The sequence below is a fragment of the Ipomoea nil genome, unplaced genomic scaffold (genome assembly GCF_001879475.1).
Source record: "Ipomoea nil cultivar Tokyo-kokei standard unplaced genomic scaffold, Asagao_1.1 scaffold2705, whole genome shotgun sequence".
NCBI classification, from domain to species: Eukaryota; Viridiplantae; Streptophyta; class Magnoliopsida; order Solanales; family Convolvulaceae; genus Ipomoea; species Ipomoea nil.
This window is the reverse complement of record NW_017619133.1, coordinates 3,638,369-3,655,852: the sequence shown is the minus strand read 5'-3', so window position 1 is coordinate 3,655,852 and position 17,484 is coordinate 3,638,369. Positions and strand designations below refer to the sequence as shown.

Sequence of the window (17,484 nt, the reverse complement as noted above, 5' to 3'; positions counted from 1 at the left end):
TATACCCTTCCACCTCTCGGTCTTTGCAACCTTTCGGTCTTGATATCTCCACTCTTCGGATCTTCAGTCTTCCGATCTTCATCTCAGACCATTCGAGAGTTAACCACTCAGGTTGCCCTTCGAATCTATTATTGAGACTGACCTCTCGAGTTAACATTCGGATGACTTGAATTGTTACCACTCGAGGTACCGTTCGATTAGTTCGAATGTTTAAACAAAATTATCCTAAATCTAGAAAATAAAATAATTGGGGTCTAAAATCCTATCATTTGTTATCATCAAAATCTAAAAACAAATGTTTCTAACACACACACATATATATGTATGTATGTAGGTATATATATAATGATTTAAGATTTAAGGATACCTTGTATTTTTTTTTTTTTTAATACTACTTACTCTGTCACAATGCAATATTTATTTATAATTATTTTTCAATTCACTAAAGCATAAAAAGTCAATGATGTCGAGCAACTTGGCGCCACTCAGGTAGGTTTAGGATTATGACAATTCTAATCTTCTTGCAACTCTCAATCTACCACACTACTACCATCTTCCCTCTACTGCTGGACCCACTTATGCACGCCCACGGCGCAAGATAGCCTCCATCGCTGCCACCTGTACATTTCTTCAAGCTATCAAAGCCCTAAGAATTTGTGTTTCAGTATCCTTGTTGATCTAAATTCCGCAGATATTTTCCTGAAATTCGCTGAATTTTGATTATTTTTCTTTTATTTTAAAAGATGATGGGCTCGGAGAATCAAGGTGAAGTCCATCTACGAGCACCGAGAGTCGCTTCAATGGAGAGCTTGACCCTCAACGATGAAGATTTGACCTCGAAATCCTACGCGAGTTACGTAAGTGCCATGACTACGCTTTCCAACTCCCAACACCCCCTATTGCCGTCGATCGTCGCTACCCCTGCCGACGCCGATCCACTCCTTTTCCCGGCGCAGCCACTCTCCCCGGTCGGAGCATCAAATTCTCCGCAGAAACCTTATCTTGAGCCTCCATCCTATGCTGATGCAGTGTTTAACCCTCTCGACCAACTCGCCAGCTCCGGCGAAGAAGCGAACGGCGGGCAGAGCCCCGTCGGACACTCCGATAAGTCGGTAATGTTTCCTAGATCCCCTTCCTCGAGTTCGGAGCATTTGAAAGTTGCGGTTTCCAATCCGCAAAAAGAGATGGAGTCCTCGAATTCAATTGTTCCGGGAGGTAACACTTTTGTTACCTATTTGATTACTACGAAAACGAACATACCGGAATATGGCGGATCAGAGTTCAGTGTCCGGAGGCGGTTCAAAGACGTGGTAGCATTGGCGGATAGATTGAATGAAGCTTACAGAGGGTATTTTATTCCTCCCAGGCCAGACAAGAGTGTAGTGGAGAGTCAAGTGATGCAAAAACAAGAATTTGTGGAGCAAAGGAGGGTGGCATTGGAGAGGTACTTGAAGAGGCTTGCAGCACATCCTGTGATCAAGAAGAGCAATGAATTAAGAGCCTTCTTGCAAAGCACTGATGGGGCATCAAGGGTGCTCGATGAGACAGCCAAGCTCCCAAATCAGTTCTTTCCGGACTCTAGGAATGCAGTTCAGCCACAGGATGTGGTGCAACCAGCAAGAGGTGGGAGGGATTTGCTGAGATTGTTTAGGGAATTGAAACAGTCAGTTGTAAATGATTGGGGTGGATCGAGGCCACGGGTGGAGGAGGATGATAAGGAGTTTCTGGAGAAGAAAGAAAGATTGCATGAACTTGAGCAAAATCTGACCACTGCATCAAAGCAGGTTCAAGCCTTCTGCCCATCTCTCTCAATGCCATTGTTTCAATATTATGTTATTTATTGAATTTAATTATGCATATTTAGCAGATATTTTGATGTCACTCTTGCTACTAGTCACTAGCATGCCATCATTTACAGTTTAGCTTGTGATTTTATCAATATGAAGTGAAAATTCATTGCATCCAATCATGTGATATTACATTTTGCTCTGTTGATTGGAATCATTTTTCATTGATATCTGATTACGTTTATTCCAAATTAGGCTGAATTGCTTGTTAAAGAACAACAAGATATGTCCGAGACCATGGGACAATTAGGGCTAGCGTTTCTTAAATTGACAAAATTTGAGAATGAGCGGGCGATGTTGAACACACAGAAAGTACGTGCTGCTGATATGAAAAATGTGGCAACTGCAGCAGTTAAAGCAAGCAGATTGTACCGTGAACTAAATGCACAGACTGTGAAGCATTTGGTAACTATGTCATTCCTTCTATACATATTTGGCAAAGTGAAAGAATTTTGTCATATGACAATAACTATTATTTTTTGTTTAGACCACGAGGTCTCCTGAGTTAGGAAGCACCTTTATGCCCGTACCATACTCAGACTAATCTCCGTTCGTAGTGGGTGACCCAATTAAGGTTCAAAGTGCTGGTCATATTGGCTTTTCCATACGAGAGGGGGTTTTGAACTCCCGACCTCTTTTAAAGGATGAGAGTGCATAGCCACGCCAACCAAGCTGGTTATACTAACTCTTTGATGACCAAATAAAATTTGAAACAGTGTATTAATTAATGTCATTATTGTATAGCATAGGCAATTTGGCATTGAAAATTCCTTGAACATTCTGTTACTAGAAGGGTGTGAAAGTTCTAAATATCCTTTTGCAGGATGTCCTACATGAGCACCTGGGGCTAATGTTGGCGGTGCATGGTGCATTTTCCGATCGGTCAAGTGCATTACTAACAGTACAGACTCTTCTATCAGAATTGTCCTCTCTAAATTCTAAGGCTGAAAAACTTGAAACAACATCACCAAAAAAATTTGGAGGTGATAAATTAAAGATTCAAAAATTGGATGAATTGAGGGGTACTATTAGAGCCACTGAGGATGCTAAAAGCTGTGCAATCAGAGAATATGAACACATCAAGGTATAAATGCTAGTATAAAGAATACGTGTGATTATATATAGATGCTAGTGCTGTTCTTTTCAGAGGCCTTGAGCCTCATGGCCTTTGTAAAATTATTGTGGCATGCATGTGGTGCCTTTATTAAAATTAGTTATCAACAAAAAGGTATCTTGTATTTCTCTCTTCTGGGTGGAATTATGATTATTATGGAGTAATACTTGTGTCTGTGTGTGTGTGTTTTGCTTGTCTGCTCAGTATCTGTCTCCTACAAAGATGTTCTTCTTGATTCTTTGGTATGTGTAATTATTGTAGATCTATTTAAAGCCCATAATATGGACTTTGCTAATTTTTAACCTTTAGTCAAACCCATGATATGGACATTGATATTCTTTTTTATCTTTTATTATCATATTCTAAAGTATTTGTGGTACTGCAGGAAATTAATAGAATTGAAATGGGAAGACTTGATAGAGAAAGGCATGATAACTTCATAAATATGTTGAAAGGATTCGTGATTAGTCAGGTAAACTCTGTCATTTTTTTTTGGTGAACGTAAACTCTATGTCATACTTCTAAATAGCATTGATTGATTAGTCATTGATGTATTGAAATGTGTACTTGTATTTTTCATTGATCTGTCATGCTGGGAGCTCTGTTGCCTCCTGCTTTAAGGGCGCTTTTGGTTTAAGGAGCAGTTTTAGATAATATAACATGATCGAGAATCTCATATAACTTAAGAAATTTTGGAAGGAATGAGATTCATATGAATGTGAGAAAAGTGAACTAAAAGCCAAGATTGGGAATCTCACATATTCTCTTGAACTAAACAAGGGCATGTAACATTTCATTGTTCACATTCTAAGGGTTATTTGATATAACTTGAAATCTTGAATCAATTGCACCCTAAAATGTCTGTTAGGTTTTGGCATACTGGCCAATGAACCTTTTGATTTATGCCATTGAACTTGAAGGGTAATGCTTTGTGCAATGTTCCTGATCTTAAAAAGCACCCTATCTGCCTCTCCTAGTACCAAAACTAAAAGCTGCCTAGTTATCTGGTAGTCCGTAGTCCCCTGGATGGACCTCTATTTCTCCTTTGATGAAATAGCGTCCATCCACCTGACTATGAACTACCAGATGCTCTATCGGGCCGGGGTGTGGGGGGGCCCTTAGGGTTAGGGTTCAACCTTTTGGAAAGAATGAACTACCAGTATAGGCTTTTCTTCTTGCCGAATATAGGCTGTTAGTGTTTTTTGTTTTCCACCACTAAAATGGTGGATCTTTTATTTCCTTTTGGACCGGGGTATGCCCTGTGTATCTGTAGTATTTGGGATAATAATATAATTTACCATTACCCCAAAAAACTAAGAGCTATATTGGTTGATCATTTTATGTCCTTTATGAATATAGTTTTCCAGATAACAGTTCGATGCTCGAGTCTAGTGTTTAGATGGAGGCTATTTGCCTTTCTAAGTGAAAGGAATCAAAGGATTATCCAGGTTGGAAGACTCTTTCTCTTTACATGCTCCTTGGCCAAGCTGCATTATTTAAAACATAAATGGTGGCTTTTAAGAAATCTGGTACCTGGGGTGGGATGTTGCTAGTGGAACCTGTAATTAATTACAGATTTCTAACTGCTTATACTTGAATAAAGTCATTAGTGCAATTCTGCTAATGCTATTGATTTGCTTTGATGATATTGCAGGCAGCTTATTCAGAAAAAATTGGAAAAGAGTGGACAAAAGTGGCAGAGGAGACTAGTCGATACACCAAAGATAGTGCTTAATTCGCCCTGTAAACCAGATTACCAGCTTCTTCTTCTCTTTGCTTCATGTTCTATTCATTCACACTAGGGGACAATAAAACAAATCCAGAGAGAGAGAGAGAGAGAGAGAAAGCAAATGCGGAATATTACATTTGAGATTTCACCAAGTCCCATGTTTAGCTGTAGAGGCCTTTAACTTTAATGTCTTGTAAATTTCTTGCCTGAATTTTGTTGGTGTTTGAGATGGTTAGTAACCACGAAATTGCTGAGGGTTATGTTGCGTCGTCTCTTTCTTTAGTTTTGGCAAAATTCTGTCTAACGAATATTTGTTCGCGAGGCGGATTGAGTTAAGATGAAAAATGTAATACTAGTTAGGAATAAAGTATTCATTACTTATGGAATGTATAATACTTTTGATAAAAATGTAATATTTTTAATCAAAATAAATAAGTATTATATTTTCTATTAAAAATATTACACCTTTTTTAGGATCAATTTATTTCTGATTAGTATTACATTTTCATATTAATTTGACATGTTTTATGAACAATTTCACACTTGCGTGACCGTTTTCGATTGCTTATATAATAGGGTATTTTTTTTTTTTGTAAAATCACGAAATGTCTGTACAGGTCCTGATTGTAAAAGACACTTTTAAGTTCGTATCATTCATAATAGGGTAATATTGACTTGCTTTATAATCATGTTAGACACATTAAACTATGCAATTGTAAACAAAATGCAGCTATACATTGCACAGTTTTTGTCAAGTCAAAATATGGAATTCATTAATTCAAAGCATCAATATGTTCAAAAACCTAACCAATTCTAACCTCTTATAGGCAATAATATGTGTATCGATCAATGAAATGAAATGTTAGGGATGAATATGAGCATGTACTGAAACTTCGACTTGGCATTTGAAGATTAATAGTTCCATGGACATCGATCAGACCTGGGAGACGATGGGAGGTACGCCGTGAACGTTGGCAGATGACGCGGATCCATTGCCGCTGATGAATGCGAACAAGCCAAAACCTTTCACTTCCTGATCATCCAGAAACAGGTCCTCCGGATCCCTGAAAGCGCCGTGGATGCACACAATGCCGAATCCGATCAGTGTTGCTGAGATGAGAAGCGATCCGACATTGGTGAGGAAGATCGCGATCACGGAGAGAAGAATTAGGAGGCCTAGGGTTTCGCGATCGGAGAATTTGCGGCCGAGGATGACGACCGGCTGATCGGAGGGGCGGAGGTTGTAGAGGAAGAGCCAGGCAATGAGGAGCACAAGGATGGCGAGGAGGGAGGCGGGGTGGGAGGCGAAGGACAGGCAGACTACGGCGACGATTAGGGTTAGGTAATTGACGCGGAAATAGGAGAGGTTCTTGCGGACGCGCGAGGTGGCGTCGGACAGGGAACTTGGCCGGGAGAAGGAGCTGCGGTCCACGAGCTCCAACCAGGGGCGGCGGCGCGAGAGGCCGCCACGGAGAGAATGATAGAGGCGAGTCAGGAAGGTGCGGATGGCGAATGCTGCGGCGGCGATGGCGGAGGCAGACGGCTGAGAGTGCGAGGGGATTGTTGACATTTTACGAAAGTAGAAGGGTATATATGGGAAGAAGGAATTATTAGCAGACAAAATTTGACTCAGAGGTTAGAAGCAATAATTGACTTTTCGTTGAGATGAGTTGAATGCGAAAGCAACATAAGATAAAAAGGGAGTTTTAGAGATAGGTGGACATTAATTGCGTTTGAAGCCGCTGATTTTGCATGAAATGATAAATGAAATTTGATGCGGGACAGACACTACGCAATTCCCAATCCTTATGCTGTGGAATCGTCCACCTTATAAGATGGACACGATTTCATGTTCATAATTACTAAACTATATGTTCATAATTATAAAGCTATATATTCATAATTTTTGAATTTTATATTTATAATTATTGAACTCTATGTTTATAATTACTTAAACTATATGTTCATAATTATAAAATTATATATTCACAAGGGAAAATGACATTTTTTTTCCCTGTGTTATATACTTATAACATTTTTTTTCCTGAATTATTTAAGTGGCAGCTTTTTCCATGATATGTTAAATGAACATCACGATTTGGTTCAAATCAAACAGACACTATAGCAACCAAATAGAAAGGTTATGATGACAATTTAGAACCGGAGGTTATGATGACAATTTAGAACCGGAACCCGATATTTAGAGTTAATTAAAAGCGCGAACCGAAATTGCCCGTTTGAATTGAAAAAATAAAATACATTAATTATTGAATTTAGAATATTTTTAAAATAAAAAAAATAAATTTAAAAGAAAGTTTGAACCCGAATCGACGGTTCAAAATTAAAACCAAATCGCGGTTATATATATTTATATGTGAGAATTAAAATAAATGCGAAAAAGAACATACATTATTTGTAATATTATAATTCTAATTTTAAGCAAATGCTAGTAGTTGTTCCGATTTGGAGCTATAAGTATATAACTCAAGGGAAAAAAATGTCATTTTTCCTATTCACAATTTTTTAACTTCATATTCACGATTATTGAATCTCTATATTCATAATTACATAACTATACGTTCATAATTATGTTCAGCACTCTATGTTCATAATTATAGAACTATATGTTCATAATTTTTGAACTATATATTTATCATTATGAAAAGTTTTATAATCGTGTTCACCTTGCAAGACAGTTGTTATATTGTGGACCGCCGTGCATAATCGATTATGCATCGCGGTCAAAAAGGCGCCGTTTCTTTAAGTAAAGAAACGGCGCACTGTTAGTGTTAACGAAGTGACACTACATTGTATCTAAACTGACATTGCCTCACGTATTATTTTTATATTATCAAATGAAATTGCAGTTATATCAAAATGATACTGTAGTTGTGGTGAAATCAAACTGCAATATATATAAAATGAAACTGAATAACATTTCACATATTTGAGTGTATATTGTACAATGAAGCTGTAATTATATCGAAATGATCATGTAGTTGTGTTTTAATGAAACTATAGTGTATATAAAATAAAATTAAATAACATGTTCACATATTTAAGTGTATAAATATTGAATGAAACTTTAGTTATATCAAAATGAAACTGTAATTGTGTTGAACTGAAACCGCAGTATATACAAAATGAAACTGAAGAACAGAGTTATTTTTTGCGAAACGGTGCGAAATGGATTCCGTTTCTTTTCATTAAATAAAATGGCGTCGTTTTGATGCACGGTACATAATCGATTATGCATCGCGGTGCACGATATAATTTGCCCTTGCAAGGTGGACACAGTTCCAGAGTACAATTTGCCCGCAATTCCCAAGGGACCCAAAATGGGCCACCATTGGCTGTAGGCCCAATTACTTATTTTGGACTTGTTACCTAGACTAGAGATTACTCGGCAAATTATTTTTATATACAAATAAATATGAGTCAATTACCGTTTTGGTCCCTCGATTATGGTGAAAGTATCAAATTGGCCCTCAAAAGAGACGGTGAGTAAACATTCAAACTGACGGAGGACCAAATTGGATACAAAATCAATAGTTAAGGATTTAATTGGCCAAAATTGATAGTTGATGACCAATTTGATACTTTTGCCATAGTCGAGGGACCAAAACGATAATTAACTCTTAGTACAAGTTTATTTGAGTGTGTGTCCCCCCTTGTTGTTGCATGCGGTCAACCTTTATACTAGTAGCAACTGTTACAATATTAATGGCTCCCCTCACTAAGCTGTCGCAGCTCCTTAGTAACTGATATGTGTTCCCCTTCATAACTTCTGCTCTTTATGGGTTGGTGCTCCAATAAGTGCATTAGGCTCTACCTTAAGTGCACCATTCCACATGCTCTGCTTGGCCGTTATTATTTGACTGTGTTAATTGCTTTGACTCCTCCAAATTAGAATAATAGCACTGTGTTGGTTCTAGTACTTTGTCCAATTATCCTGTTAGTAAGTAAGTAGGTGAGTTGGGTGAATAGGATATAGATAAGTGAATTAGAATTTTGTAAGTGAAGAAAACTGTTTTTACAAATAAAACTAGTTTTTTTTTTTTTTTTTACGCGCATTGCGCAAATGGAATAATGCCCAATAATTATTTTTAAATAAATACTTCAAAGTATATCAATGCAATATTATATAGATGTTCTTGCATAGGTAATTGAATGTTGAATTTGTTTAAAGTATATAAATGCAAGATAATATATGAGAGAATGATTATAATTGTCACTAACATTTGCAACTTTGTAATAACGCTAGTCTAAATACTTAGTCTAAAAGTGATAGTCTAAATAAATACTACTTTTGGTTTAAATTTCTGTAAGTCTTCTTAATTCTCTTTTGGGTAGCATTATCATTGTCTTCATCTTCAGTACATCTCATGTCTTCTTTTTTTTTTTTTTTTTTTTTTTTTTTTTTTTTTTTTTTTTTTTTTTTTTTTTTTTTTTTATTGATAGTATGTCATGTGCAATTGGGTTACTGGTGGTAGCATAGAGGGCATCATCATGCAATGGGATTATCGTGTTGAAAGTTTTAAATTTTCCTTGCTGTGTATATAACTAAGATCTTAGTTGTACTATGAACTTTTTATCTTACAAGTGCGTATTGATATTTGATAGTGTTAGTTTTCCCTACATATGTTTCATGTGTTGTGAGATGTGTGTCATAGATTATCATGTCAAAGTATTGAACAAAATATTAAAATTTATTATATTTCTATAAAATACTTAGTAAATAAATATATAACATATTTTGTATTATAACTTTGATATTTAATTACAAGATAATGTATAAAAGAAGACAATGGGCAATATAGTGAATATAATTAATTAATGAATTTGAATTGAATGTAAGAAATCTTTGAATTGTAGAAAAATAAAGAGAAAATGGCACTTTTTCCCCCTAAATTATATACTTATAGCACTTTTCCCCCCTCAATTATTTATGTAAGCATATTAGCCCCCTTAATTATTTTAAAAGTGGTTGTTTTCCCCAAAATATTTTAAATTGACATATCTACCCTTAAAGCAAACATTTTATTTATTTTACTTCTCCAACAAATTATTGCGTATATGTAGCGATTACCACGGTTCGGTTCGAACTGAACCAAACGCTATAACAATCGAATTAAAAGTTTTCAGTTATGATTCAGATCTAGAACCCAATATTTGGATTTCAATTTATTAAATTTAAGAATAAAAGAAAACTGGATCATGAACCGTGAATCGGCGGTTTCGGATCCAGTTCGCGATTTTGAACCGTCTTTATTTTAAAATTTTAAATAGTCTAAATTCAACAATAAATGTATTTTATTTTTTCAGTTCGGAACATGAACCGGCCATTCCCGTTCGTTGTTTTAATAAACTCTAAATATCGCGTTTTGATTATAAATTGTAATTGGAATATTTTGGTTTGGTTGCTATAGTATCTGTTTGGTTTGAACCAAATTATAGTAATAATTTGTTGGAGAATATTAAAAATAAATGAAATATTAATTTTAAATATTTATTTTAAGGGTAAATATGTCCATTTAACATTTCAGGGGAAAAAAGAACCACTTAAATAATTCAGGGGGAAAAAGTGCTATAAGTATATAACTTAGGGGGAAAAAGTGTCATTTTCCCAAAAATAAATAATTTTTTTGAAGGTTGTAGAAAATAAATATAATATAACTAATGAAATTATATCTCTTTTTAAATTCTTTATAATGAATAATTTTTGTTTTTGAATAATGACATTATAGCCATCTAATTTTAAATTAATTAAATGCATATGTATTATTTTTTGTTGCAGCTACCAATCTTTTTTTTTTTTGAAAGTAACCAATGTGGTTATATTTATAGATAAGCTGAAATAGCGTCTGAGATAGAGTCCCAATACATAGCCATTGAAAACTGTGTAGCTGTAGAAGCTAATGCCTGAGCTAATAAATTCTGCGATCTAGGAACAAAACTAACTGAGCAAAAATTAAATGAAGTCATGCAAGTTTTGCAGACATCAATGACATAACTAATATATGATTTGGGCGGAGCCCTTGGTGTAGATAAATAGCACTGTAACGTTTGACAATCCGTGTAAATCTGGACGGCCCGTTCACCACGCAGCCGTAGCCAGGATAAAGCTTCTTTGCACGCAAACGCCTCGGCCATGAGCGAGGAAAAGCAGTTCGGAAGAGGGGCACTGTACACCGCAACGTACCCTCCGTCGGCGTTTAGCAACATTGCGCCCACCGTGGCCGAATTTGTGGCATGAATGTATCCGCCATCTATATAGCATCTCCTTGGGCGTGGTTCCACCGTAGCAGCAGCAACAAGCTCCGGTAGCGGCGGGCGCAACAACGTTGTCGGCAACGTTCCAGTCGGCCGGACAGTGTACCCGACGCCATGCATGCATCGTTGCGGTTGCCACGGCAATCAGATTCCTGGGTTGGGGTAGACATTCATCCCATACTGCACCATTCCGTGCTCTCCAAATATGATATAGAATCGCAGCTGCATAGACAATTCCATTAGTGTCTAGAACATTTAAGATTGCACTAAACCACTCATGGAAAATATTTGTCACAATATTGGGAAGTGGGAGGTTGGATAGCGCCCATACGGAAGTAGCGTAGCCACACGATACTAATGAAATGCATAATGTTTTCTTGCATGATTCCACACATGGCACATATTGGATCCACATCCACCCTCTTTATAAGTAGATTGTTGGTAGTGGGGAGGATATCACTTATCGCCCTCCATAAAAATGATGTACATACTTTTCATCAACAACAATAAAGTCATTGATTTTTTTTAATTTACATTCGTTGTTGAGACAAATTGTTTTGGAAGTTTGTCAATGAAAATTGCTACAATTACTATCAATAGATTAAGATAATAAATAATTCAAAATATATTGTTACAATAGATATTGTTATAATGATATAATAAAAATTAACTTACAAATTTTTTTGGAAGCTTTCATACATTGATAAAATTCTAAGAATGATGTGTAAACTTGTTCAATTTGAGCCAGTGGGATGTAACATTGTCAATTCTTTAGATAATTGTCCTATCGTTTTAGAGTCCAGATGTAATTGTATTTCTGATCAACAACTTTGTAATTAGGCCGCACACAATGATGTAAGAACAATTTTGTCAGATAAAAAAAATAATAGTATAATATTTGTAAAGTAATATGCAATTGTACCGTTATAAAAAAAGACATACAAAAAATATTAATACCATAATCACATAATTATTACAATAATGCAAAAAACAGAATTGAAATATTGAGTTTTGTTCTAAATAATCAAAAGAAGATTAATTAAACGTAGCTCATGTGCTAGCACGGGCGACTGGTTCTCCTTCTGTCCTTGGGTCTTGGGATGGCATCCCGCCTAGTCGTATTTCGCGTTTCTTTGATGGCTTAATATGAGTTTTGGTTTTCAAAAAATGGAAAAAAAAAAAAAAAAAAAAAAAAAACTTAACCGAAATTTGTTTTTTTTTTTTTAATGCAAGAAAATGATTTTCAAAGTTCATGATTTATAATCTTTGATACTCAACTTTGAATGTTTTGTATTTAGTCGGCCTAATTATTTGATCAAAGTTTATGTTAAATTTTATATTGTATTTATTTTTTTAATACTCTATATATTTTAACATATTCGTAGTATATATTTAACAATTATGCCAACTCTGATTGAGATGAAGTTCGAACCTAAGACCTTTCTTACAGAAACTAATAAGTAAGGGGGGTGTATTCAATCATGACTTTTGTGGAGTTTTAAAGACTTTTAAAATGATAGATTTTAATAAACTTTGATTGACTTTCATAGAGTCGTTCAAAACTTTTTAAAACTTTATAAGACTCTATAAAAGTCTATATAAAAAACATTTAAGACTTTTATCAACTTTTTATTTTAAAAAGTCTACAAAAGTCATTGAAATTCTAAATTGAATACATCATTACAAACTTTCAATGATTTTGATTCTTATCATTTACAATTTTCTTACAAAACATTTATAATATATCATCAAATTCTTCTTATTATATAGTTCTTCACCCACATCAACATTTTCAACATTATTATTTTTATCCATAGTATGTTGAGACTTATATGCTAATTACTTATATATATTATTAATAAACATCAACAAAAAAAAAAAAAAAAACTATTTCATTAGAAATTCATAACAATATTGAATAATACAATTTATAATAAAAGACTTGATCAAATAAAATATTTAAAAATATAATTACAAGTTGCATAAAATAAAAAAAATAAAAATCCAATATTAATAATATATATAAAATTATCCTTGATATATTACTAGGTATCATGCAAAGAACTATTATTTGCAATAGCAATTTGAGACTGCAAACAACAACATGGTGCTACTGTTTGCAACTCCAAATTGTTGTTACGAACAGTAATTCGCTATTCGTAGTAACCTGTTGTATATATATATATATATATATATATATATATATATATATATATATATATATATATATATATATATATATATATATATATTACGAATATAAACATAAAATTAATAAAAATCAAAATATATAAGTATTTATATGAATATTATGAAACATATACTAAAATTTGACAATGAAAAATTTGCTTTGTTCATGTATTTAGGGAGAATTAGAGAAAGTTAGTGATAAAAAATTCATAGAAAAAAATAAAAACCAATATAAACAAGCAATAATGAAGTAAAAATAATATTATTTCGAATTTTTTAGATGAAGATTCTAAAGTTTATGAGAGAGAGAAAAATTGGTAGAGTTTAGGTATGAGAAAAATATAGAATAATGAAGAAAAAAATAATTTTATTGAATTTAGATAGGTTTATAGAGTTTAAATAGGGAGAAAAAATAGAGTTTAAATAGGGAGAGAAAACATTCAAAGTTGTTAGAAAGAAAATTTGAAATCTTGGGGTTGATGGTCGAATTTCAACTATTTATATTTGAGAAGGAAAAGTCTACAAAAGTCTTAAAATTAAAAAGTCAACAAAAGTTTATAATTTTTTGAATACCACATGACTTTTAAAGACTCTTTAAAAGTCTTAATCGAATACCACACGACTTTTAAAGACTCTTTAAAAATCTTGATTGAATACCGTCTGACTTTTAAAGACTCTCTAAAAGTTTGAATTGAATATCTCCAAACTTTTAAAGTTCATAAAAGTCTTTAAAACTCTATGAAAGTCATGATTGCATACACCCCCCTAAGTTAAGAGTAATAAATACTTAACGGAATATTTCGTTACTAAAGTTTATACTAACGGAATCCAGGATTATTTAACGGAAGAAAATAATATAATACAGGATAAATAAGGAAAATCATTAAAAAAAACTAAAATTAAAATAATATAAATTATTCATTTCAAGAAACAATTACATCGACATTTTTTTTGTTCTCATTTAAGGGTCTAACATTATTGGCTCTTATTAGATTTGTAGATTGTAGATTTGTAGATTATGTGTGTTTTGTACTTAACATTTTGTTCAAAAAGCATTACTTTTCTGATTTTTTTTTTTGAAAAAAATAAAATAAAATGAAATATAATGCAAATAAATATGTTTTTGTTTATCGTTTTAAAAAAGAGAATAAAAAGTTATCGGACCAACTTTTTTCTATTGCCCTGATTTTAAAAATACAGGACAGGGTAGATCTTTTGCATCCACAGCATGTATATACCGTGTGCATTCTAGAACTGTAAACAGGTCAAGTAAAATGATTTGTATTCACCCAATACCCTCGTTTTCAAAATTAATCCTTTTCACAAACCTACCCTAACTTTTGTGCATACATAATAAATATGTGAAAAATTGAACTATTAATTAAAAATAATAAAATATATTGCTTGATTGATATCTATTATTTTACATGTTTAAACAACTTATTGCTAAAACTACTAGATAATTTTATCAAACTCGTTTATACAAACAATTAATTAAGGCACGAGAACTAGCAACTAATATTATTAACTAACAATTACCCATTTGTTTGATTCACGACAAAATAATTATTAATGAATGAAATTTAAATTTTATGAAAATGAATTAATGTAGATTTTATATTTTGTTTTTTTTTTTAATTGGTAAAAAAAATTTATTTAAAATAATTAACAACAATATTTAAATGTCATTATGTAACACAGGCATGTGACACTAAGTCACTAATATATATTGTACTATTTGGATCATTTTTTTTCCTTTTTTTCAAAGTGATGAGGACTTTAAAAATAAAGGAAACCATTCAAACCAATGGAATTTTAATCTCTCATATTTATGGAATTGACACTTCAAAGGAAAAAAAAAAAAAAATCTACCTACCAAACATGAAAAATTCACATTTTAAAGAATTTGAATTTTGATGTACCAAACGGACTATAATAGCTTCACTAGTGGCCAAACACCTCTTGTGATGTGGTTTTAACACTTCATATGGTTTATACTTTATATCTCTAAAATATCACATTGACATTTATTTGTTGATATTTTATTCATATTTTTATTTATTACTAAATTGTAAATGGGCCACCCAAACAAGTGAAACAAAGTTATAAATTATGGAGGAAACCCAACCAAGTTGTTCAGGGAAGATAACCTAGATTAATTTATGAAGTTATTCGAATTGTTAGTTTAGTAAATATAAGATTTTAATCTTCACTTCAGTAAGAATGATCTATTGATTTTCTTAATTTGAATCAGCCAACTATAGATAACTTATACTGATTTATCGTATTGTGATCCTTTACCGACTAAGATCACAAGGCAAAATTTATCCCGTACACATCTTCAAATAGTATCTGCAAGTTTCCCGACACTACCAAAAAAAAAAAAAAGTTACAAATTATAGGCTTCAAACTTTGTTCTGATTTATTGTATTTTAATTTTTAACTGCGCCTGGTTTCAAAAAAATAATAATAATAAAAATTAACTGCACCTTTGAAGGTGATTTTATGTATCATTTGGTAATTTTGCTGTACACAGTTTTATAGAAACCTCGACTTGAATTGGGTAAAACAAAGCACATTGCTTAATTAGGATTCTAAATGATTTTTTATTTTTCCTCCGAAATGAAAAAAAAAAAAAATGGAGTTGAGTTGATCGATCCGTTAATAGTTAAGGGATCATTTATGAAATTAACTCTACACATGTATTAATGAAGATATCAGTTATTTTATTGTATTAAACTTAGTCTTTTTGTGTGTGTGTGTGTTTTTTTTTTTTTTTACTTTTCTTCATAAATCAAAAAATATGATTGAGAATTTGAGACAGACATTATTTAGGTTGAACATATAATCTCGGCAAGGGCCTCACGCACCATGTAAATGAAGATTTGCAGGTTCCAAGAATGTTCTAAATCCACTCTGTTAGGTGGAACACTCTCTAAAAAGAACAAATAGTGAAAATAAAAAAGATAAAACAATAAGGATAATTTAGGACACAAAAAATTAAAAAAATCCAACCATTTGTTAAGATGATTAGATTGGATTGGGTTGGATATGTAGTCGCAATCAAAGATCCTGTTGGTAGTCTACTCAAAAACAACATGAACACTTTAGGACTTTCTTAGCAATTGCCAATTTTGACTCTCTTTTGGCCGCATTTGCCTAAATTTTGACTAACTTCATCCATGATCTGGTGATGGTTTTATTTGTCCCAATTCAATACAAACCCAAATACCCAATATCTTCATATAAAAGATATAAAAATATGGATTTTTTATCCAGTTAAGTCCATAGTTGCAGTAGGCGCTAGGCGCTAGCTGGGCGCCCGGACAGCGCCTAGCGCTTAGGCGGGCGCCAAAAAAACAGTGATAGGCTTGCAGTTTGACAATTTTAATGAGGTTGTTTTCAACATTTAATCAAATAACACATCAAAATAAATGAATTAATGATAATACATAAGTCATAACATCAAAACAATGGTTTTCAAAAAAAAAAAACATTAAAACAATATTAAAAATTAAAAATACTCAAATACTTCAATCATCCAAAGATTCAAAGTATCAAACTAGTCTACGAGTGTATATATGTCATATTATATATATGTATGCGTGCGCGCGCACACACACACATATATAAAATAAAAAATAGGTCGAATAGATCGGGTTAACTCGACCAAAATGGACGAGTTAACTTGACAAACTTAGACGCTACGCGGCAAAATCGGCCGAATTAGGCGTTAGGCGGACGCCTAGGCGGCCGGTAACCTAGGCAGGCGCTTAGGGGGAAAATCGCCACGGTCTAGAGGCGCCTAGACCGATTTTTACAACCCTGTTTAAGTCTAGAGGTGAGCAAAAACCGCCCAACTCGACGTAATCGACCGACCCGCTACCCGATACAGTGCAAATCGGTCCGGTCCGGAATCTTCAAAACCGACCCAAGAAAGCCGTTACGCCAATTTTGTGAATTCGAGTAAGGTGTTCATTTTTTTTGAACCGATCCTTCCGAATATCTTATTAAAAATAGGGTTAGGGCACTAGTGGAAATTATGAAATTTCCGACCACCTGAAAGTGATCTTAAATCAAGTTGATAACAAAAAGTGGTCGGAAATAGTAATCATTTCAGTCATTTGTGCAATCGTGATCTGTCAAACTCTAACTTCGTCCTCTTTCTAGTCTCTACTCCTCTAGGGTTTTCTTGTTTCTCAATTCTCAGAGACCTCTATACTCTCTAGTCGTTGAGTTTTTCTTTCTGATAGTCTCATCTCTGAGACATTGAGACCAGAGTCACTTGTCTTGACTCTCAAGTCTCATTCTCTAAGATTCCGAGACAGCGA

The 17,484-nt window shown here is 33.5% G+C and overlaps 2 protein-coding genes across 3 annotated transcripts; one reads left to right on the top strand and one right to left on the bottom strand.

The window, feature by feature from the left end:
• The first annotated feature begins 533 nt into the window (after positions 1 to 533).
• On the top strand, positions 534 to 4,979 carry LOC109156414 (sorting nexin 2B-like). 2 transcript variants are annotated; one of them, XM_019304270.1, is made up of 6 exons: positions 534 to 620; positions 744 to 1,784; positions 2,043 to 2,252; positions 2,671 to 2,931; positions 3,347 to 3,433; positions 4,616 to 4,979. In XM_019304270.1, the coding sequence occupies exons 2-6, from the start codon at positions 744 to 746 to the stop codon at positions 4,694 to 4,696; spliced, it is 1,680 nt and encodes a 559-aa protein (XP_019159815.1). In that variant the 5' UTR covers positions 534 to 620; the 3' UTR covers positions 4,697 to 4,979. The 2 variants fall into 2 exon arrangements, with proteins under 2 accessions (XP_019159815.1, XP_019159814.1); XM_019304269.1 differs by having other exon boundaries at positions 535 to 619; positions 736 to 1,784.
• A 400-nt stretch (positions 4,980 to 5,379) lies between these two features.
• On the bottom strand, positions 5,380 to 6,466 carry LOC109156415 (PRA1 family protein B3-like). Its single transcript, XM_019304271.1, has one exon. It carries the CDS (start codon positions 6,258 to 6,260, stop codon positions 5,625 to 5,627), a length of 636 nt encoding a protein of 211 aa, XP_019159816.1. The 5' UTR covers positions 6,261 to 6,466; the 3' UTR covers positions 5,380 to 5,624.
• Positions 6,467 to 17,484: the final 11,018 nt, after the last annotated feature.